The sequence below is a fragment of the Chiloscyllium punctatum genome, chromosome 39, assembly GCF_047496795.1.
Source record: "Chiloscyllium punctatum isolate Juve2018m chromosome 39, sChiPun1.3, whole genome shotgun sequence".
Classification (NCBI taxonomy): domain Eukaryota; kingdom Metazoa; phylum Chordata; class Chondrichthyes; order Orectolobiformes; family Hemiscylliidae; genus Chiloscyllium; species Chiloscyllium punctatum.
The window spans coordinates 7,350,655-7,373,864 of record NC_092777.1 but is presented as its reverse complement, the minus strand read 5'-3'; the positions used below and the strand labels follow the sequence as shown (position 1 = coordinate 7,373,864).

General features: G+C 42.4%; 2 protein-coding genes across 4 annotated transcripts; one reads left to right on the top strand and one right to left on the bottom strand.

Moving 5' to 3' along the window:
- Positions 1-1,105: 1,105 nt before the first annotated feature.
- Positions 1,106-9,217, bottom strand: atp5pd (ATP synthase peripheral stalk subunit d). Of its 2 annotated transcripts, none has more exons than XM_072558100.1 (6): positions 9,079-9,217; positions 7,392-7,522; positions 5,808-5,904; positions 4,434-4,505; positions 4,260-4,322; positions 1,106-1,315 (listed from the first exon to the last, which is right to left on the bottom strand). In XM_072558100.1, exons 2-6 carry the CDS (start codon positions 7,511-7,513, stop codon positions 1,184-1,186), a joined length of 486 nt encoding a protein of 161 aa, XP_072414201.1. In that variant the 5' UTR covers positions 7,514-7,522; positions 9,079-9,217; the 3' UTR covers positions 1,106-1,183. The 2 variants fall into 2 exon arrangements, with proteins under 2 accessions (XP_072414201.1, XP_072414202.1); XM_072558101.1 differs by lacking the exon at positions 9,079-9,217 and adding an exon at positions 8,988-9,007.
- Positions 9,208-22,779, top strand: LOC140463787 (BTB/POZ domain-containing protein KCTD2-like). Of its 2 annotated transcripts, none has more exons than XM_072558098.1 (6): positions 9,208-9,429; positions 10,255-10,363; positions 14,040-14,131; positions 16,236-16,331; positions 20,334-20,459; positions 22,023-22,779. In XM_072558098.1, exons 1-6 carry the CDS (start codon positions 9,229-9,231, stop codon positions 22,155-22,157), a joined length of 759 nt encoding a protein of 252 aa, XP_072414199.1. In that variant the 5' UTR covers positions 9,208-9,228; the 3' UTR covers positions 22,158-22,779. The 2 variants fall into 2 exon arrangements, with proteins under 2 accessions (XP_072414199.1, XP_072414200.1); XM_072558099.1 differs by lacking the exon at positions 22,023-22,779 and adding an exon at positions 20,756-21,364.
- The last annotated feature ends 431 nt before the right edge of the window (positions 22,780-23,210 follow it).

The following is a 23,210-nucleotide window of genomic DNA, read 5'->3' as shown; positions in this document are numbered from 1 at the left end:
AAATAACTTAGATTTAGAGAAACATTTACACTTCATTCCAACAATTTTATGAGACCAGTTATTACCTTTCCAAATGTTCTGACAAAAATGTCACCAGTGAATATGGTTGCTGGGCAGAAGCAACAGCAAGACAAACTATGAAGTGAAAATTAAATTCAACTTCCCTCCTCTAGAGAGAGAGCTGCTGTGAAGCAGGGAATACCTTTGGTCACTAACACTGAAGAAGTTGCAATTCCACTGCACTGGAAAAAAGAATTATTAGCATCCAGTCTCAGAAACAACTTGTTAAACAACTAGCACCCTTTTCTGTGGGATAAATTTTGACTGTTTGAAATTTGACATGCTTGTGTTTGTTCTGATGACAGCAAGATGAGAAGCTTCAGCAATCGGTCAGCAATAATTCTATTTACATCATGCCCTTTCCAACTTCAAGGTTTCTGAAAGCACTTTTGCATGTGTCACAGGTGACGTTAGAAAGCTTGCAGCCAATTTATGGACATGCTCCCATGAACAGTTATCAGATAATGACCAGATAATTTGCTCTTATATTATTGATCTTAGATTATATTGAATAAAAAATTACAATTCTTCAGCTTGAAAGGATTTCTCAGAGTACAAAGCACAAATAGAATAGAGAAGCCAAAACATTATTTTAAACATTGGACTAGGAAACTGTTGATGCCAAATAACAATAGGCAGGAGAGATAACTCAATTCAGATGTCCACTTAACTCTCCAGAATTCATTGTGGCACCCTGACACCGAATACCTTGTTGATTCTCATCTAGACTGTAGACATAGCCACTTGGATGAGATAGTGGAGAAAGTACAACCCCTATAGTCGTGGTCTAGTGTGGGTCAGCACCTTCAAGAGATGAGAACGAAGAGAGAAATTGCTAGCTATACAGTAACCAGAAATGTTGTGGAGGTGCTGGTGGTGGCCTGGGGTGGACAAAGTCAAAAATCATACTTCACCAGGTTATAGTCCAACAGGTTTATTTGAAATCACAAGCTTTTGGAGCAATGCTCCTTCATCAGCTCCAAAAGCTTGTGATTTCAAATAAACTTGTTGGACAGTACCCAATAACACAAAGGGGAGCACTCACTCAACACTGAGCTTGAGTTTTATTTTACAAGATTAGTTACAGCTGCAGACAGCACAAACAGTGGGGAGCAGGGGACATTTACAGTTCACTGATGGGCTTGTGCGGCCAGAAGGGATACTTTTCCTTGTCCAGTTTAGTTTCAGGGAAAGCATCATTCAGATCCTCAATGGTCATCTGGTCAAATGGAATCATGTTTTTGAATTTCGTCAACTGGAAAACAGCAAGTGAAAAGAACAAATGAGAGAAACGCACATGATCCAGCAAACTGATAACCAAAACGTTTATTCTCTGGCAAGCCACACCCATTTTGTCCCTCATTCCTTACTCCCCCAGATAAACTTCTTCAGAAAGACCACCAAATAACCCACTTGGTAGCCTCAGTGCTCATTAACATTGGAGTCGCACTGTGACTACTTCCTATTTTGTCCAAAGGCATACAATGGTAAAAACAAGATCTGAAATGAGGATTGAGTGTGCTGCTGACACTTAGTCTATAATCCAATCAAACCTGGTTATGTTCTCCAGGAGCTGAGGGGAGGGAAAGAGAGTGGGGTACAGCCAGCATGTAGTAGTACCCAATAGAATGAAAAGGGCCGAAGTTTGACTGCAGTCATGTCACGTTTTGGTACAACAAATAGGGGTGGGACTTGGGGTAGTGTTGTGTAACAGAGGAATCTCCAGGTTCAGGTACATAAGTTTGAAGTTTACGTCACATCTAAATAGGGTGGCTTGCCTTCATTGCCCAGTCTTTTCAGCATAGAAGGTGGAAATCATATTGAGGTTGTACAGGACATTGATGAGGCCTCCTCTGGAGTACTGTGTCCAGTTCTGGTCACCCAGTTATAGAAAGGATATTAAGAGGTTTCAGAAGAGATTTACCAGGATATTTCTGCATATGGAAGTTGAGTTATAAAAAAAGGCTGGGTTTTTTTTCACCGAACGCAGGAGGTTGAGGGGTGACTTTATAGAGGTTTATACAATCATGAGGGGTATAGATAAGGTTGATGGTAGGTTTCCTTTCCCTAGGATGAGGGGTTTCAAGACTAGGGGACACATTTTTAAGGTGACAGGAGAGAGATTTAAAAGACATGAAGGGCAAACATTTTGCAGAGGTGGTTGCATGTGGAATGAACTTCCTAAAGAACTATCGGATGTGGGCACAATTACAATGTTTAAAAGAAATCTAGATAAGTACATGAATAGGAAAGGTCTGGAGGGATATGACCAGGAGCAGGTACATGGATGAGTTTGATTATGTTCGGCATGGACTGGTTGGACCAAAGGTCTGTTCAGTGCTGTGTGACTATGTCTCAGAAGTAGAATTTTTCCTAAATAAACCAGTTCCACATAAGGTAGAATCAGACAGGAGTTCACACCATCCAGGGACCCCGGTGGAAAAATGATTTAGAACAATTAAGTGGGGACATGGATCAGTAATTGCAGTAAAGCACCCAAACCTCAGTAGCCCATGGGCATTCATGTAATGATGGCCAGAGCCACAACTCACAACCTATGTGTGAGGGGGCCTTATGAAAATTAAGTTGAGCACCAATGGTCGATGCATAATTATATTTTAGATGAGATTGGCAGAGGGCTAAAAGGTTAAAAAATAAGTAGCCGAACAGAAAAAGTCTGATGACCAGAAATGACATAATTATAGCACTTTTAACAACATGTAGTAAAATGCAAATGATTCTCAGTCACATCACATGGTGAAATAATCAATTTCATGTGCATTTTCTTGGTTTACCTTCTATTACCAACAATCTCTGTATCAATTCACTAAAATGACAACAGCATGAAGTCCAGATTAACAACAGAAACATGACCTTGCAAGATTATGCAAGTCAAGGATTGCTTTGCAAACTATTTCCAATGTGACCCCGATAACTCCCCAGGCTTCTTAAGGGCAATTAGAGTTGGGTAACAATGTCTGACCTTGATAGTGACACCCACCCAAAAATTTAAAAAAAACTTTTGAAATGAACCTGACCCCAGATATGAGAAAAACAAAACCCTCTTAAAGCAGCAAAACATTGACATTATCAAAGTTGGCTTATATAGATGTAAGTCTTGAGCTTTTCAAGTATGAACGGTTTGAAGAGGTATACTCTGTCCTGGTATTTTTTATGGCGAGGTTGAAACAGATATATTGAGTGGTCTGCTCAAAGCCAATAAAGTAAACAGCTCAGGAGGCCTTGGTTTTTTAAAAAAAAACAGATTAGAAAAATAGAAGCAGCCTGAATGGGTAGGGTCAAGCTCCCAGCGAACCAGGATTTAAGTTTTAGCTTTCAGTAGCTGTTGGGTTGTGAAAGCTGCTACATCTCTCTTCTGTTGCTACAGCTAAAAGTTTGGGTTTTCTTCCTGCTGCCTGAGTTGCATGAAACATAATCAATGTTACTGAATTTGCCTTTGCCACAGTTGTGCTTTTGGGATGTTATTGTGTTGGAACAGTTAATTAGTAGTTCATTATTTTAAATATTTCTATAGAGTTACAGTAACTTTTACTTTGTCTGTATTTTAACTATAGTGTATGAATTAAGCTTGTTCTGTGTCAAGACTGATGGCTTGACCACTCAAATTGCAACCAGAATGCAAAGTCTGGCACTTGCCTTTAAGATAAGAAAAACAATTAAGGTCTACACTATCTCCTTGACATGTTTTGAAGGGGTTTGGGCTGGTCCATAACATTTGCAAAATGTACTTTTATATGCTCATGTAGATTTCAGGCAAACACTCCATACTGTCCAGTGACTGACTAATGATGTTCCTCTCTCCTCAGGCACCATAACCAATGGTATGGGTAGGTGGTGGCCATTGGACACCTGGACAGCAAAGTCGAGAGTAGACCAAGCCAGGGGTGGTGCACAGCAGCAGTTGCTGCGGAGAACAGAATGGATCAGAGACCATGGCTAGCTGGAATTTCTTGCCTTCTTCCCACAACTGGGGTCTGAGCAGGGGTCCAAAGCCCAGGGGGGTGGCTTTTAGACAGGTCTCTTCATCAATAATAGGATGCCAGATAGTAGCAGATTTTAGAGAATGTGGCTGAGTGACTGCTGTCTCGGACCGAGCTGGGAAACAAATTTGAAGGGATTCTGTGATTCAAAAGTTAAATTCTGTCAAATAGTGGTTACTTCTTCTCCCTGTGCAGTACCTCTTTCTCGTATTTGGAAATCCGATCCTTAGAAGCCTGAATGTAGGACTTAGCGCTCTTGTCCTGTTGAATAAAAAGAAACCATTAACTGAATATAGACCCAGAATCTGATGAGTTGATTTGTCTGTACAACATGATCAGTTTGTGTGAATACACGAAGGGCCTGCTACTCACAGCTTCTTGCTCCTGGGCATTGATCTTCTCCACTTGGGTGTCAATGGGTTCTGGAATCGTCACAGCATTATACTATTTCAGAGCATAAGAATAGAGGGATAAGAGAGAGAAATTAAAACATCAATCTAAATACTTTCTGCAACTCTCTTGACAGTTTTATTTCGCCCTTAAACAGATTACCTGAATTACAAGAGGTGATGATGTTGTGGTAATAGTACTGGATTAGTAACCCACCAATGGAATTTGCATTAAATTAATAACTTTTGTCCAGTGGTGACCGTGAAACCATCAATAGCTGTTGCAATATGTATCTGGTTCACCAACATCCTCCAGGGAAGGAAATCTATCATCCATATCTGGTCTGGCCTAAGGTGACTGCAGGCTAACAATTATGACATAACCACCATCTGAAGTGGTCTAGCTCGTCACCAGTTCAAAGACTAAAGGACTGAAGTTGGATGGGTGAAGTAGCATCAACTTAGGTGTCAGAAATTAAAATAGCAAACTCAGCCCTGATGACCCTGCAAAATCCTCCATATCAATATCTGGAGACAACTGCAAAATTGGAGAAGATATGCCACAGACTAGTCAAGCAACAGCTTGAATCATAGAATCATAGCTTCAAGACTCCAAACACCTTTCTATTATCTACCAGTAGGACAGACTCAGTGGTAGTGGCACAGTCGTATAGCCAGGAGGGGGTGGCCTTGAGAGATGTCAACATTGACTCTGGAGCCCATAAAGCCTCATGATATAAAGTAAAATATGGGCAACAAAATTTCCTGTTGATTATCACTGACTGCCCCCTAAGGCCAGTACAGTTTTGGTCACCTTGTTATAGGAAGGATGTTATTAAACTGGATAGAGTGCCGACGAATTTTACAAGGATGATGCCTGGACTCAGTGGTCCAGGGAGTAATAGGGAGAGGTTGGACAAGCTAAGACATTTTTCTTTAGAGGGTAGGAGACTGAGAGATGATCTTATAGAGGTTTATACGATCATGACAGACATAGATAGGGTGAATACATTCAGACTTTTTCCCTTGGGGAAAATTGAGGACTCGAGGGCATCAGTTTAAGGTTAGAGAGGAAAGAATAAAAGGGAACCTGAAGGGGCAATTATTTTGCACAGAAGATGGTATGCACATGGAATGCTCGACCAGCAGGAGTGACTGAGGCAGGTACATTATCAACATTTAAAAGGCATTTGGATAAGTACATAGATAGAAAACGATTAGAAGGACAGGGTCCAAGTGCAGGGAAGTGGGATAAGCGAGGTCAGGTTGAAAGAAGATACACAAATGCCATCTTTTGGGTTTTCCTGTCTGTTGAAAGTCCCTCCACACCAAAGCAGGTGTGGGGCTGTTCCATCACCTTCTTTTCAAACTCGTCCACCATACCAGCCTTCATGACCACTTTCCGGTAATAAACCCAGTCAATCGATGGAGGTTTCTCAGAAAGCGACGTCAACCTGTGGGGAAGCAGAAACAGTCAGCAGGCTATGACCTACAATTAAATACATATCTTAAAAAGGCATGTTCACCAGGAGAAGGTCTATTATCTTGAGAGAATTTTGTATTCAACAGTATGGATCATCAACCTAAAATCTGACCTCTGTTTAGAACAAAGAAAATTTACAGCCCAGGAACAGACCCTTCGGCCCTCCAAGTCTGAGCCGATCCAAACGTACTGTCTAAAACTGTCGGTCAATTCCTAAGCATTTGTATCCCTCTGCTCCCCACCTACTCATGCATGTGTCCAGATGCATCTAAAATGAATCTACCGTGTCTGCCTCTACCACATCTGCTGGCAACGCGTTCCAAATGCCCACCACCCTCTGTGTGAAGTACTTGCCACGTGTAAACCCCTTAAACATTCCACTTCTCACTTTGAAAGCATGACCTCTCGTTATTGACCTCTCGTTATTGACCTCTCGTTTCTCTTCCTCTGACTCTAGGGGCTGAAATGCCTACCCCTATTTCTTCTTTTGTTATGTACACATTCTCAATCACCTGCCCTGCAAGCAATGCCAAGAGAGTCTTAATGTGCATCTATACCCTTCTTGTCCCTATCCTGGGAGTGTTTCATGGAGACAGCATCATGAGAGCTTTACTTGCAACTTTGAAAGAGTAAAGGGAGGCACCTGTACAGTGTCTAACCCCATACAGTCCCTGTACTGGGAGTACTTGATGCAGACAGTTTAGATGAAACTTTAATTGTGGTTTCACAGGATAGAGACAAATTTACACTGTACCTAACATTGGAGTGTCCCTTTTTTGTAAGTGATTGATCAGGACAGTGTGGAGGGAGCTTTACCCTGTATGTAACCCCATGTCTTGAGTGTATTTGATGAGGACAGTTTCAAGGAAGTTTTACTTTCAGTTTAAAAGAGTAGAGCTAGTTTTACTCAGTATCTAGCCCGTGACATAACTGTCCTGAGTGTCCCATGGAGACAGCGTAGAGGTGGCTTTATGGAGTATCTAATCCTGTGCTGTCAGGAACAGTTGACAGGAGAGATAAGAGGGAGCTTGCTTCTGCCTTTCTAGCAAAATTATAAATCAAAATAGTTATGTGGGAATTCAGAAGAAATTTCTTTACGGAGTGAGCAGTAAAAACATGGCACTCATCACAATAGAGATCAACTGAGGCGCATGCTATACATATACTTAAGGGAAGCTAGATCATCTGAGGGAGAAGGGGAAAAAAGAGAAAAAAAAAGTCATGCTGATAGAGCTGGGTGAGGAAGGTTAGGAAGAGGCTCAGGAGGAGCAATAACAGTAGCATTAACTGGCTCGGGTGAATTGCTCGATGCTTGAAGTAGGAAATGTTTCATCTTCAACACCTCTTACATTCAGAGTGAGAAATTATGAAGTGTCTTTGTTGGCAAATCAGATTTACAACAGATCACATTTTTGTCCCAAAAAAAATGCTTGGGAACAGAGGTAAGGAGACACTGACCTGCTAGACAGAGCATCGCTTCGAGTTTTCAGTGCATTAAACATAGCTCTCTGGTTAGGTGGAACACGTTCACCAAATGCCAACCAATCAACAGCTTTCATGGCAACTCGCCGACCAGACATTTTTGCAGTCTAGAAAAGCAGATATTAGAGAGTCTGAAATTAGGAACACTCTATTCTGCATTCTGTTCTATTACCCAGATGTACTTATATAAGATATGATTTGTCTGGATAACACACAAAACAATACTTTTACAAATAATAAATCAAATCAGTCAGCGTGTTGAAAGATCCTCCACAATTATATATCTGTCACAAGCACTGTCACACAAGCTTGATTTACAGCTGCTTTTCAAGATGTCTGAAGCATCATCTTTTGTTTTCTTTCTCCCACGTACCTAACTATATCTCTAAAATCTGGAACAAAACCCTACCCTACAACTGTCAAATTTCATAAAATCCTCCTGGTTCATGTACCCTTAAGGCAAAGAAATGTGCCATCCTTACCAAGTCTAGTCTATGTATGACTGCAGATTCACAGCAATGTATTTGACTCAACTGGCACCTGGACAAGTAGAGATGGGCAATAAAGACCCACACCAGACAATTAAAAAAAAACTACATAGCCAGTGATACTGCAAATGATACCAACAACAGCAATAGAACTCAAAAACTTCAAAACCTGTGTTTAAGTTTAAAAAGCGTCATTATCAGCACACACATCTGGTATCCTGACTTGAAACAATACATGGCTGGGAGAATTGTACAGGAAATGTATTGTACAACTCTACTATTTATCCAATCACATCCCTCAAATTTCATTCCCTTCCCATTTCTTAAGTGTCCTTTTCACCTATTCCTTGCTTCTCACCGTACCGCCTACACCCACCGCACTGAAAATCATTGTTCTTGCTGTATACAACTCTCTCCAAATATCAACATTTGGAAATAAAGTCATCAAGCAATGACACAGACCCATTGCTCCAATTTGTCCAGGCTGACTAGGTTTCCCAAACCAAAGTAGTCTCCCTCGCCTGGGTTTGGCCCATATCCCTCTAAACTTTTCTTATTCGTGTATCTGTCCAAATGGCTTTTAAATGTTGTAACTGTACTGCATCTACCACTTCCTCTGGCAGTTCATTCCAAATACCATGCTCTTTGTGGAAAAGGTTGCCCCTCGGGTCCCTTTTAAATCTTTCTCCTCTTACCTTCAAACGGTGCCCTCTAGTTTTGAACTCCCCCACCCCAAGGGGAAATACCTTTGTTATTCACCTTTACGTATGCTCATGATTTTATAAACCTCTCGACGGTCACCCTTCAGCTTCCAACACTCGGTGGGGGGGGGGGGGGGGGGGGAGTCCTAGCCTCTTGTTATAACTCAAACCTTTCACTCCCAGTAACATCCGTGCAAATCTTTTCAAATATGCTTCCTACTTTACACCTTTGAAAGATACTCTGCATTTCTATTACGGGTCAATAGCAGGGACACTTTTGCCCACATTATATGCTCTCACTGACACTATCTCGATATCTACCCTGAGCCTTTCTGGGCTCCTTACAGTTTACAATCTTAATTAACCTTGTATTGTCAGCAAACCTGGGCAGTTTGTCTAAGCCATGATACAGAAAAAGTTGGTCTCCTCCTCCTTTCTCTTCATCCCTCTGTCCCCCTCCCTCCTCCTTCTCACCTCACCCCCCGGCCTCAGAACCAACTCCACATCGACTCACTCCTCAATCCGACAAGGACAGAAAAATGGCGAGACGGAAACGGAATTGCGTCACCGTGACCCCCTGGTTAGGCGGATCTTTGACCCGACACTTCCGGAAATGGCGGCTTGATGGCGGAGCTGCAGAACTCGGGGCCTCCGGGCGGTAATGGCGCCAGCGCTCCCGGCTCCGGGGACAAAGCCGCCAACAAATGGGTTCGTCTGAACGTGGGAGGGACGTACTTCGTCAGCACCAAGCAAACCCTGTGCAGGGATCCCAAATCCTTCCTGTGCCGCCTCTGCCAGGAGGACCCAGACCTGGACTCGGACAAGGTAATGGCGGTCTCCATGGTGACCACCCCCCAACCCCAACCCCACTGCATTGTCTCCATGGTGACCCTCCCCAACCCCACTGCATTGTCTCCATGGTGACCCCCCCCAACCCCACTGCATTGTCTCCATGGTGACCCTGCTACCCCACTGCATTGTCTCCATGGTGACCCCCCCCAACCCCACTGCATTGCCTTGTCTCCATGGTGACCCACCCCCCCCCCCTCCCCCCCCCCCCTCCCCCCCCCAACCCCACTGCATTGTCTCAATGGTGATCGGTGAGCAAACCCCTCTGGACTGGGGTCAGTTCACATGAGAGCCCCATCCACACACTGTGTGCACTCAGGACCAGGTGCCACCCTGTTTGTATGGCTCTGTTTTTTACTAGATCCAGCACCGTCCTCCCCACTCCCCATTCCCCACTCCAGGTCATCTTGCCAGCAGCAACACATTCCCTCACCAACTATCTCTGTCCGTGCTTGGACATGGGAACATTTCTTGAGCAGCAATTTCCTCAGGATAACCTGCCACTCTTGACGTGAGTAAGCACTGACTGGCAGGGAGGGTGACAACATTCTTGATCATTATCACATCCTGGTGAAAGATCACCAACAAAAGCCAAAGGTGTCGCAGTCCTCATCCTCATCAACTGTCCCCAATCCCACTCAGGTTTTCACCAAACACTGTCATAATTGAAGTTATGCTGTTTGTATGGAAGAATACGAAACCAAAACATTCTCAGTACATTCAAAGTCTGATTTTGCATTGTGTACGATCAATTTGTATTACACTTTATTTTATGTTTTGCTTTTTCTCTATGTTTTACAGGATGAAACCGGTGCCTACCTAATTGACAGAGACCCAAGTTACTTTGGGCCGATCCTCAACTACCTGCGACATGGCAAACTGATCATTAACAAGGATTTAGCAGAGGAGGGTGAGAATTGAAACCTGCTGAAATATAACTTAGCACACTGACTGACATTAGCATATTGCCAAGGATGTTCACTGGACATAAGTGTAATTCAGACATTTTTTTTCCTCAAACTTATACATTATTTATTAAACAAATGTATAAATATGCTCAATAACTTTTCAAGTTGGACATTTGAGAAAGTACAATACAATTAAAAACCTTCTATACAGCATGTGACAATCTGAATTGCCTCAGTACAAGTTCAATTACACTTGAAGTTTATAATAAATATTCCTTGACAACGATGCAATGCACGGATTTTACACAATTTTCAATCCTTTAGTTTACTATGGAAGGTGGACTTTAGACAGCTCTTTTCTCCATTAACTCTTTATGCACTTGTGTCAAGCTTCAGTACATTCCTCAGTTCACAATCTTGGACCTTGTAATGTGCCAGTCTGCAACATTTAGTTGTGAATGATCTTCCAATGGATAGAGCCAATGTGTTTCAGAAAACTAATAAGTGTAATTCACAAAGTTGATGTCCTCCAGCAGAAGTTAATGTTTGGCTCTGTGTGCATCCCTGGGAACAGCACATAGCATGCAGAGTCCTCAGTCACAGTGTTTCTCAAATTGGACCTTGACAATTGCATCTCTCTCCCGAGACCTTCTCTGCAAAGGAACATCCAAAGGAAGTGAACGATCGTCTCCTCTTCACCATTGCCTCTTGGGGTAGAGAGAGTGAAACTCCAGGCGTGTAGGGAAGGATCTGGCAGAGACAGCATTTCTCACCAGATGCCAAGTTATATTTTGGAATTTGTTTATAACTTTATGCAATGCTCCTCAGGGAACGATATGACAGGACCAGTCATCTCCTTTTCAGGCAGAGCATTACAGACATTCTTTGCAGACCACAATATCATAGCTTTGTGGTCAAATATGTTTTACTGCATAAAACGTTCAAGAAGGGACAGCTACATGTTCGAACTGCGAGGTGACAAGTCGCCAGGTGCTGATGGATTTCATCCAAGGGTCTTAAATCTCATTAGATTCAAAGAAGGTTTCATTAGATTATAAAATAGCTAATGTAACTCCTTTATTCAAAAAGGGAAGGAGGCAGAAGACAGGAAATTATGGGCAAGTTAGCTTAACGTTTGACATAGGCAAAATGTCAGAAGCTATTACTGAAGATGTTATAATAGAGCACTTAGAGCCATTGAGATATACAGCACGGAAACATACACTTCAGTCCAACTTGTCCATGTTCACCAGGTATCTTAAACTGATCTAGCCCTATTTGCGAGCACTTGGCCCATATCCCTCTAAACCTTTCTTATTTATAAACTCGTCCAGATGCCTTTGAAATGTTGTAATCGCCCATTCTCCTCCACTTCCTCTGGCAGCTCATTCCAACATGAACCACTCTGTGTGAAAAAGTTGCCCCTTAGGTCCTTTTTAAATCTTTCCCATCTCACCCTAAACCTATGCCCTCTAATTTTGGGCTCCCCCAGCCCAGGGAAATTACCTTGTCCATTTACTGTATCCATGCCCCTCATGATTTTATAAACCTCTATAAGGTCACCCCTCAGCCTCCGACGCTCCAGGGAAAACAGCAAGTTGATTTTGAGGTATGATTAATATGTGTCCAGCTCTCAAAGAGATTGGATTACATCATGAGAGATCCCCAGTCTAGGATTTTATTTGCTGATTAGACCAAGACTGTGTTGCACAAGTATAATAGAAAAAGCAAGTGTTCTGAAAATGGTATTCTAAACACAACATCTGTTGCCATTTGTCTTACATATTTATCTAAACTATGTACATGATTTGAACAATTGTGTAAAATTCTTTATCCTAACGCACAAGGCAAATGATCTCGATTGAGGTATTATTGCTTGCTCATTGAAAGCGGTGGTTTCACTGTTGAAGTTTGGAGCTTGATTTGGGTTTCTGGTTTCCTGATGTTGGTAGGGCTGATGGTACTTTGCGTAAATTGCTGCAGAGGATGATGTGGAATAGCTAAAGTGTTAATGATATGAGCTGTGATGTACAGGTAGATGTCAAGAAGCTGCAGCAAATGAAGAGCCAAACGTTGCAGCTGAGTGCAGAGGCGCATTTCAATCTGCGAATGACTCACACTTTGCTTTGTTTTTCAGAGGATATATGATTTTCCTGCACATTCCCGACTCCACATCTTTTTCTCTCTTCGCGAGTAACGAATACTTAGTGGACAAAACACACTTTCCACTGTGGTTTTGTGTCCATTTTAAATTCTGTTCCATCCTTTGTGCATTTTTGTTTGATGGTGTGGATTTTAGAAACTGAGTAAAACCATATCAGGTTAGAGAGTTTCTGAAGAAAGTCAAAGGCATGCTGACGAGTCTTAAACATTGTGAGGCCTTCAAATGCACTGACTGAGATTATTGTGACAATCCCACCTTCTAGCCCCTTGCTAGTGACTATCAGTGGTGTGTACTATCAGTTTAAACTTCACCATCAGCCATTCTTAAATGAGAGAGCAGCCCTATGGTCTTCTGAGAGTATGGTGACTTTACTTATGTTTAGTGCGATGATTCATTATAGAGGTGGGTTGACCATTACATTGATTAGCGTTAAGTGTTAAGACATGCCCTGCACTATTGTCTATTATTTGTTCACTCAATTAGACTGCCAAAACTGGGTTTAAACAGCTTGGATCGAAAGGTATAGAAGCTGATCTGTACCTACTCTCCTCCCATAGGTCAATTTTTTTCCAAGCATAATACTTGAATTAAAAAGCTGAGTCACAGTTGAGTGAGTAAACTGGTCAGCTATTCTGCTCATAAGACAGTGAAAGGGGAAGGCCACACTTTGACATAGCAGATAGGTTTCATTCAGGCACGGTGGCTCATTGGTTAGCGCTACTGCCTCACCGCGCCAGAGACCCGGGTTCAATTCTAGCGTCAGATGACTGTCTGTGTGCTGATTGCACATTCTCTCCATGTCTGTGCAGGTTTCCTTCAGGTGCCATGGTTTCCTCCCACAATCCAAAGATGTGCATGTTAGGTAAATCAGCCATGGTAAATTTCCCATAGTGTCCAGGGATGTACAGGTCGGGTGGATTAGTAATTGGAAATGCAGGGTTACAGGGAAAGGGAAGTGGGTTGATCAGGTGGGATGTTCTTCGGAGGGTTGGTGTGTACTTGATGGGCTAAGTGGCTTGTTTCCATACTGTAGGGATTTTATCAAAAACAAATTACAATTTATTATATATATCCTCCCTTCCCTGAACAAAACATGATCCTGGTTAAAACTGTACCAATGGATGCTGCCCAATAATCTTATGTTAAGTGCACATTTTGAATGGCCCAAAGCCATACAAAGCAGAGACCCAGGTTGCATTTGGATGCTGTATCAGTTCTATGTTGCCATTCAATTGTTAAATTGTCTGAATGTTCTTGGTGCAATAGACTCTATTACCTACAGTGTGGAAACAGGCCCTTCGGCCCAACAAGTCCACACCGACCCTCTGAACGGAAACCCACCCCCCTATATTTACCCCTGACTAATTCACCTAACACTACGGGCAATTTAGCATGGCCAATTCACCTAACCTGCACATCTTTGGACTGTGGGAGGAAACCGGAGCACCCAAATGAAACTCTGATGGAGTCAAGCCCTGGCTGAGTGCTTTCTAATCTGTACTTTATTTTTCCAGGGGTGCTGGAGGAGGCGGAGTTTTATAACATTGCGTTACTCGTTCGGCTGGTCAAAGAACGCATTAGGGACCTGGAGAATAGGACTTCACAGGTGAGAACCTGCTCTTGGAATAACCATTTGGTAATTTATTTTACCAGACAGCTCCAACTCTCTGAAACCAGTCTATGTTTATGTACAAAAGCAGAGTGCGAACATGGGGATCATCAAAGTGTGATGCACACATTACAGGACCCTGGACAGTGAAGTGAAGTTGGGAATGGAAATTTCAAAAGTAATTTATCTAATTTTTTTTTAATTGGCAGTGTCCTTAGGAATTTGGCACAAAATGTGTAGTTAGCGTGCTTGGTGATCTTTCAGAGACTGTTTAGGTTGCACCAATGAAAAAAAACAAACTCTGCAATTTATAATCCCTGACCAGATTCACCAGAAGCTGGCACTTCTAACCAGTACGCCAAAGGAGACATAAGCTTGCCAACACATGGCAAATGCAGTTTAATTTTGATAAGCCAAAACAGGGCAGGACCTCCACAATTAATGGTAGGGTCCTGGGGTATGTTGTCGAATGGAGAGACCTAGAGGTTCAGATAAATAGTTCCTTGAAAGTGGCACACCTGCCTTTATTGGTCAGAACATTGAGTAAAGGAGTTGGGACATCTTGTGGAGGCTGTACAATACATTGATGAGGCCACTTTTGGAGTATTACATACAATTCTGTTTGCCCTGCCATAGGGAGGACTTTATTAAACTGGAAAGGGTGCAGAAAAGATTTAAAAGGATGTCAACGAGACTGGAAGGTTTGGGTTATAACGAGAGGCTGGCTAGAGTGGGACTTTTTTCCCTGGAGTATAGGAGGCTGATGATCTTAGAGGTTTATAAAATCATGAAAGGTATACATAAGGTGAATAGCCAAGGTCTTTTCTCTAGGGTAGGAGAGTCTAAAACTAGAGGGCATAGGTTGAAGGTGAGGTGGGAAAGATTTAAAAGGGATCTGGGAATCAGTGTTTTCAGAGAGTGGTACGTATATGGAATGAACTGCCAAAGGAAGTGTTAGAGGTGGGTACAATTACAACATTTAAAAGACATTTGTGCAGGTACGTGAATAGGAAAGGTTTAGAGTGATATGGGCCAACTGCGGGCAAATGGGAACTAATTTAGTTTATGAAACTAGGTCGACATGGATGAGTTGGACGAAAGGGTCTGTTTCCATGTTAGGTGACTCTATGACTCTGTAACCAGAAAGATAGATCCGCCATCTCTAAGTTGGAGTGGAAAAATTTCCCACATTTCCAGATATCCAAGTCACCAAGTCCCAGAGGACCACAGGATTATTCTCTCATGAGAGAGATGACCTGTGGTGAATTTAACCTGAGGGTCATCATGCCTCAGGACAGTTTGAAAAGGCAAGATCTTCATGATTACCTCAGCTGGTGTAGAAACAGTATTAGCTAGAAATGGACACAGCTGAATGCTATATATGAGGTGAGAATGACATTAAGATACATTTGATCAAGCATGACATCAAGGGTCCTTAAAGTTCAGTTCAATGGATCAGAGAGAAACTCATCATTGATTTGGATCATACCAAGAACAAAGAAAGATGGTTATGATTGTTGGAGGTCAATCACTTTAGAAACTCTGATGTTTCACTTCTTACCTGAGCAGATTTATCTCCCTTCCCTCTATCACATGTTCTGTCATGGCTGTTTCTGAAGGATGCTGCAGTGTTCAGTTTCATTTGGAATTTGTCAGATAACGAAGCAGATCTTGCCTGCATGCAGCAAGACTTGGGAATCATTCTGACTTGGTGTGATTGGTAGGAGCAACAACCATAATGCTCTTGAATTTTTACCGCACCATTAATGTCTGAAAACTCCTCAAGATGCTTCACAAAAATGTTATCAAATAAAGTTTGGCATGGAGCAATGGATAACTGAAGATTTGGTCACATGGACTGCAGTGGTTCAAGAAAGCACCTCACCATCACTACCTCAAGAGGCAGCTAGGGATGGACAATAAATACTGGTCCAGCCAGCAATACCTTAAATTAGATTTTTTTTAAAAAGGAAAACTTTAAGGTTTGCCTTAGCAGAAGAAAAGGGGGTGGTGGTTTGTTTCTTTTTTGCCTTTGACTGCTTTATAAATGAATAAAGATCGCTATGTTAGTATTTCTAATGATTCGCTGTTTGCTCCATAGGGTCCAGTTAAACATGTTTACCGTGTCCTGCAGTGCCAGGAAGAGGAGCTCACCCAGATGGTTTCGACAATGTCAGATGGCTGGAAGTTTGAGCAGGTACCTCCTTAATTATCAGTTATTATTAAATGGGATCTACGGTTTTGGCAAGGTTGAAACCATCAGTGGGCACTGCACTGCAACTGTAGTTGCAAGTATACTTTGAACACTGAGGGGAGCTGTTATTGAGGTGTAAGGATTTTTAAAGCAACAGTTTGACCTAAACAGTTTAAAAAAAAGTAAAAAGTGGAAAATGACACAACCCGAACTAGGGCTAACAATAATCCAGTTTAATCTCAAAAGATAAACAGAATGGAGTGGCAGAAAGGGGAGGGAATATATGCAACAGAATGCTAGGTGTGTGATGCAAGGTGGACAGTAAGCAAATTTCAGTGGAAGTGAAGTCAATTTTTTTTTGGTCAATAGTACAGTTGAGGGTTGTGTTAGGCAGAATGTTGCTGAGTTTGTTTGAAATGTCAGGGAGGACTGCTTCTGTGGTGCTTTATCCTTCTACATTTCAACGATAGCTAGGATAGGAATTTTTATGTCATCCTGTAGACCTTTTGAAACAATGTTTGTATAAATATTTGAATGATGTTTTACACTCAGTTTACCACTATGTGGAGAGGATGACTGTATTGCAATGCAGATCTGCTATATAATATTAACTTGCAGGTGTGTTTCTGAGGAATTCTCCCAAGCTATTTTTAGCAAAGAGGATCTGTTTAGTAAAAGCACCATTGCCCAACCTGGTTCTCATGGAGGATTTGGGGCTGGGGGGGGTCAGTGGTGGTAGTACAGCATAACACATTTATATTTCTTGATCATTGGGTTGTGCGACGTGTTTTTTTTGGTTGATTAGACTGGATTCCCTTCAGTATGGAACCAGGCCTTTATCGGACAACTAGTCCACACCGACCCTCCGAAGAGTAACCCACCCAGACCGATTCCCCTACATTTACCCCTGACTAATGTACCTAACACGATGGGTAATTTAGCATGGTCAATTCATCAATTCACCTGCAATTCTTTGGATTGTGGGAGGAAACCAGAGCACCCGGAGAAAACCCACACAAACGTGCAAACTCTGCACAGATAGTCGCCCAAAGCTGGAATCAAACCCAGGTCACTGGCACTGTGAGGCAACAGTGCTAACCACTGAGCCACGGTGCCACCCCACATTTGTAACAATATTTAGCAGAATTTCTAAGCAATTCTAAAGACATAAATTGATCATTTGAGTAATGAGTAAGAGGCTGTTAGAAGTGCCAGGAAGCAGATCTAACTAATTAAACTATTTTCCTGCTATTTCAGTTAAAAAGAGCGATCTAGACAGAGACAAGCTAGGCTCCAATTCCTGATCACATTCCATGCTGTACATCTCTATGACTCTAAGTGGGTGGGGCTTATAACTCACACTGATATTGTGTTTACCCGTGGCCTCTTAGAATCCCTACAGTGTGGAAACAGACCTTTCGGCCCAACAGTTTACACTAACTTTTCGAAGAGCATAGGATAGCACACCTGTCCTATCCTTGTAACTCTGCATTTCCCATAGCTAATGCACCTAACCTGCACAGCCCTAAACACTATGGATAATTTAGCATGACCAATCCACCTAACTTGCACTTCTTTGGACTGTGGGGGGAAACCGGAGCACTCAGCAGAAACCCAAGCAGATATGGGGAGAACGTGCAAACTGCACACAGACAGTCGCCTGAGGGTGGAATCGAACCTGAGTCCCTGGTGCTGTGAGGCAATAGGGATAACCACTGAGCCAACATTCTGATCTGGTCTGAATAGAATTCATAGGCATGTGAAGTCACATGAACATACAAGTTAGCAGCAGGAGGAGGCCTTTTGGCACCTCAAGCATCAGGTCAGAAGCAGGTTGCCTTTCAATGTGGGATTCCTCTCCCAGTTAATTTGTTGGGCAGGTTTTTTTCGGGAGAGTGAGGAGCTTGATTGGTTGGTGTTCAACTCACTCAGTACCAAGGTTCATAAAAATCTCCCAGTCCCATCTGCACATTCTTGCCCTGTCCTCCTCTTTCCTGTGCCCCCTTTTGCATGTGCAGTGCTCACACGCTCCCTGTCTTACATGAATGTACCTTCTCATGCACATGTATGTACACACACTCCCTCATAGGCAGGTGTATGTGTGCTCCTTCCATTATATGATCACCCGCATGAGTGCTGCCAGTCATGTATGCACCCATGTACACATTCTCCCTTTCATGCACATCTGCAAACTACCCACCCAACCCCCATCTGCATTCAATTTTTCCTGTGCATGTAGGACTATTGCTGGCAACAGTCCCAGTGTGCACCCCATGTAGGCTCATTTGATGAACTTTGTTAAAAATCACACAACACCAGGTTATAGTCCAACAGGTTTAATTGGAAGCACACTAGCTTTCGGAGCGACGCTCCTTCAGGTGATTGAATCACCTGATGAACGAGCGTCGCTCCGAAAGCTAGTGTGCTTCCAATTAAACCTGTTGGACTATAACCTGGTGTTGTGCGATTTTTAACTTTGTACACCCCAGTCCAACACCGGCATCTCCGAATCTTTGAACTTTGTATGTGTGTACAGATTACACATGGTTAGGATGGGGAGACTGCATGTTTAGATCTTTCCCTCATGTGCACACTGTACCAAACTTGCATGCAAGCTTTCACTTACATTCACCCATTCTCTCAGATGCACACACGTACTCTCACCCTGTATTGCATGTGTGCACAGCCTTCTGCAGGGATGAGACATGCACAAACCTTCCCTTTATGTGCCCACATTGACATGCATACTTGCATGTGTACACACAGGCCCTTCCTCACCAGTGCAGGTATACAAGTATGCATAGGTACTTCCTATGCATGTGCATATGGGCACAGGTCTGAACCGGCCATCTGCAGTGGCCAAAGAAGCCACTCAGTTCAAAGGCAATTAGGGATATGCAACTAGTGCTAGCTTGGCTGATATATCCATGACAGAGTAAAGAATAGAAGAAATATTCCCTGTCTGGTCTGAGAGTTAAGATTAACGTTTCGTAGTTCCTGCTGAATCTCCAAGCCAGTGGCGGCCCAATCAGCACTCTTATGCTGTATAAATTCGTGTTCCTCTTTTCAAGTCTGAGTCTTGTGTTCTATTCCTATGAATGCAAAACAAAATATTTTGATTTTTCTCCTTTAAGTAATGTTTAACTTAGGTACTACTAAGAATTGTTTTTAAAGACGAACCCTACAAAGACAACTTGGTTCTTTAACTTTTGAGGCAGCTTCACAGTCATAGAGATATACAGTATGGAAACAGACCCTTTGGTTCAACTCATCCATGCCAACCAGATATCCCTATATAAATCTAGTCCCATTTGCCAGCATTTGGCCCATATCCCTCTAAACCCTTCCTGTTCATATACCCAGGAGCCTTTTAAATGTTGTAATTATACCAGCCTCTACCACTTCCTCTGGCAACTCATTCCATACCCACACCACACTCTGCACGAAAAGGTCACCCCTTGGTCCCTTTTATATCTTTCCCTTCTCACCTTAAACCTGTGACTCTGGTTTTGGAATCCCCCACTCCAGGGAAAAGACCTGCTCACACTATCCATGCCCCTCATGATTCTATGAACCTCTATGAAGTCCCTCCATTTCCGATGCTCCAGGGAAAATAGCCCAAACTATTCAATCTCTCCCTGTAGCTCCAACCCTGCCAACATCGTCTCAGATGAACTCCGATATCCAGAGGTATTTGAAATCAAACAGCAGAGGCAGTAGCTGTGAAGGCTCACCCCTTTAAAACAATGCAACAGCTTATAAAACAGTAATTACTGCTCCTGGAATTTGGGGAAATCCTACACTGAAAATACCTCAAAAAAAGGAGCAGCTCTTACAGCCACAATTATTTCCTGTCCTCCATCTTAGATTTGCGAGAGAGCTCTCCAAATGTTTGCAGTATCTCATTAATGGAGAAAATGTCTGTGCAGCAGGAGGCATGTGTAATTATACTTGGTGCACTAATAAATGTATTACACGTAATTTAAATTCCATGTTCTTTCACAGCTCATTAGCATTGGATCCTCCTATAACTATGGCAATGAAGATCAGGCTGAATTCCTTTGTGTTGTCTCCAGGGAGCTAAATAACTCGACTAATGGAATTGTCATAGAGCCCAGTGAAAAAGCCAAGGTACTGCTCTGCCATCCATTCACCTCTAATTCTCTCTCACACTCTCGCTGCCACAAGACATGCCGACCTCATGCTGGCAAGTTACGACAGTTTGAGATATTCTTTGCATTTTGTTGTTACTGGTTAGAATGTGGAACGTGCTAAAGTGGAGAAGGTCGGACAGCTGGACAGAAGGGATGGGGGATACTTGACACGGTGGGGTTGAGATCTACCAACTTGGGTTAGCTTGACCAAATTTTCCCACCCCTTTAAAACCTCTAATGAACTTATCTCCCGATATTATTTTCTGGAAACAGATTCTGCAAGAGCGAGGCTCAAGAATGTGACTTACTGAATCGGAATTGCTGTTTCAATTCTGAACCTTGAGGAGGAAGCCTCCACTAGTTGGGGGCATCAAACCTTTGCCACACTCAGACACCGGCCTCTTGATGCTTTTGGTTCACATGGGCCTCCTTGATCAGTGGGCTCATTTTACTGAAGAACTCAACCTCTCTGCCTTTCGCTTGAAGCCTGTGAGAGGCTTACAGCACTACTCAAGAATTAATTGTAAAGCTGCCAAATCTCCCCATGTTTTTTTTTGTTGTTGCGTGATAAGTATATATTCAACCAATGCATTTAATTGCCTTTAACGGATCTGTGGTGTTGCTCATTCCTTGGCGACTAGAAAGCAGAGCCAGTGTATCATTGTATCTGCTTTGTGAGAATTCCTTTCTGTTCTTCCTATGGATCATTGTGTGCATGGATTTCACTCAGTGACTTTTGAGGGGAGGTGAATGATGCAGTATAATAATTGAGTAAACAATTATGTGAAATTCCACAATTCTTGTCAATCTTGTTCCTCTTTCATTGCTGTACTTTTATGACATGATGATGGGATGATTAAACCACACAGTATTGTCATTGAAGTGTGCTGCATTTATAGATCTTTTGAACTCTGACAATTTGAAATGTTCAACTCATGTGGCATATAGTTCTAGGTCACGTCCTTCAAAATGTAGGTGATGTTGAAGTTAGTTGAAACTCTACGACACTGGTATAGTAATGGTGGGGAAAGGTCTCTGTATAACACCTGTACAGAAAGAGGACAGATCTGTCAGTGTACAACACTGGGGTACTGTACTGGTTGGGTCAGGTCTGTCACTATAACAATACAGTACTGATGGATACAGGTACAATACCATTGGGTTCAGGTCTGTCAGTGAACAGGTACAGTAGTTTTCTCATTATATAACATGGGGTAGTAATAGTAGCTAGAGGTCGATTGCTGGATAATATCCCACGGAACCCCTGGTGGGGACAGTGCTCACAATATTGCACAAACCTAGTACTAGTGGGTAAAGTTCAGTCATGAAATAACATTGGGGTCAGGTCACACTGTACAATGTGGGGACAGTACTAAATGGTACAGGCCTGTCTCTCTCTGTCACAATTGATTTCAGGTCACTGAACAACACCAAGGTTGCATACAGGTGGGCACAGTTGTTCACTGTATAATGGGTAAAGATAGGTCATTGTATAATCCAGATACAGTACGACTGGGCAAAGCTCTGTCTCTTTTTACAGTTCTGTCTGCAAGATGCACTGCGGCAACTTGTCAAGCTTCCTTCAACTGGCACCTTCCAAACAAGTCTTCTACCACCTCAGAAGGACAAGAGCAGCAGGTGCATGGGAGCTCCTCAAAGCCATGCACCATCCTAACTTGGAACTATATTGCTGTTCATTCACTGTCTATAGGTCAAACACCCATTCCTAATGGCACTGCAGCAATTCAAGAAATCTGTTTCTCACACCACCTTCACAGCAATAAATGCTGGCCTTCCAGCATGTCACTGACTGCAGTCAAGGCTTTGGGAAGTTCTGCATTTTGAAGTTGTTCTGATGTGTTTTTAAAGGGAGTATTAAATGCATATTATTTGAAGTCTTGAAAACACCAAGGTGCCTTGTCTATAAGCTAAGACATGGTTCAAACACTGTAGCAAAATGGCACTCATTCAAGTCAGATAGTGATCAAGAAAAAACATTTTTGTTCGTTCTTCCTATTATTTCTGAATTTGGTGGGCAGTTTCCTGCCTCTGCTAGTCAGCACTATGCATAAATCAAAAATTGGACTCCGTTGTCTCCATGGTAACATATTTCTCTGCCCTTTAACTTTGATGCATGGTGCTGAGTCCAGCTACAACACCCATCTTTCCTAGTACCACTTATTGCTAATTAAGTACTGAAACCAGAGACCTTTTGCTATATGTCTCAGCTACTGACAGGATAGCAGCATCACTATGGGCTTGCAACTCCTCTCTATTGTGTTTGAATAAGTCAAGAAACCCTTTGAGTTTTAAATTAAAAATTGTCAACAAAAAATGACATATCTACAGCTTACTTTTATTACAAACATATATACATCTTTAAAATTGTTGTGTAACTTTAACCTTCATTCATTCTTTTAAAGAGCATTTCAGAAGCATTGTGTATCGTACAACCATTCATCCTGGTTTTGTTCAGTCAGAGTGTCATGCTTGAGCACTATGCCTGGTTGCAGTGTCTTGGATTAAAGCACTGCAATTGGCTACGCAGTGGGGAAGTTCATTCCTGTTTCCCAAGTTCATCGTGGTCTTTTCTTCTCATCCAATTCCTGCAGTTGTTTTTCTCTCCGCTCCAGGATCACCTGCAGCTTTTCATTATATTTGTCACGTTCCTTGGCACGAATCTCTTCAATATCTGGGAAGAAACTGTGCCTGTTCAACACACACAACA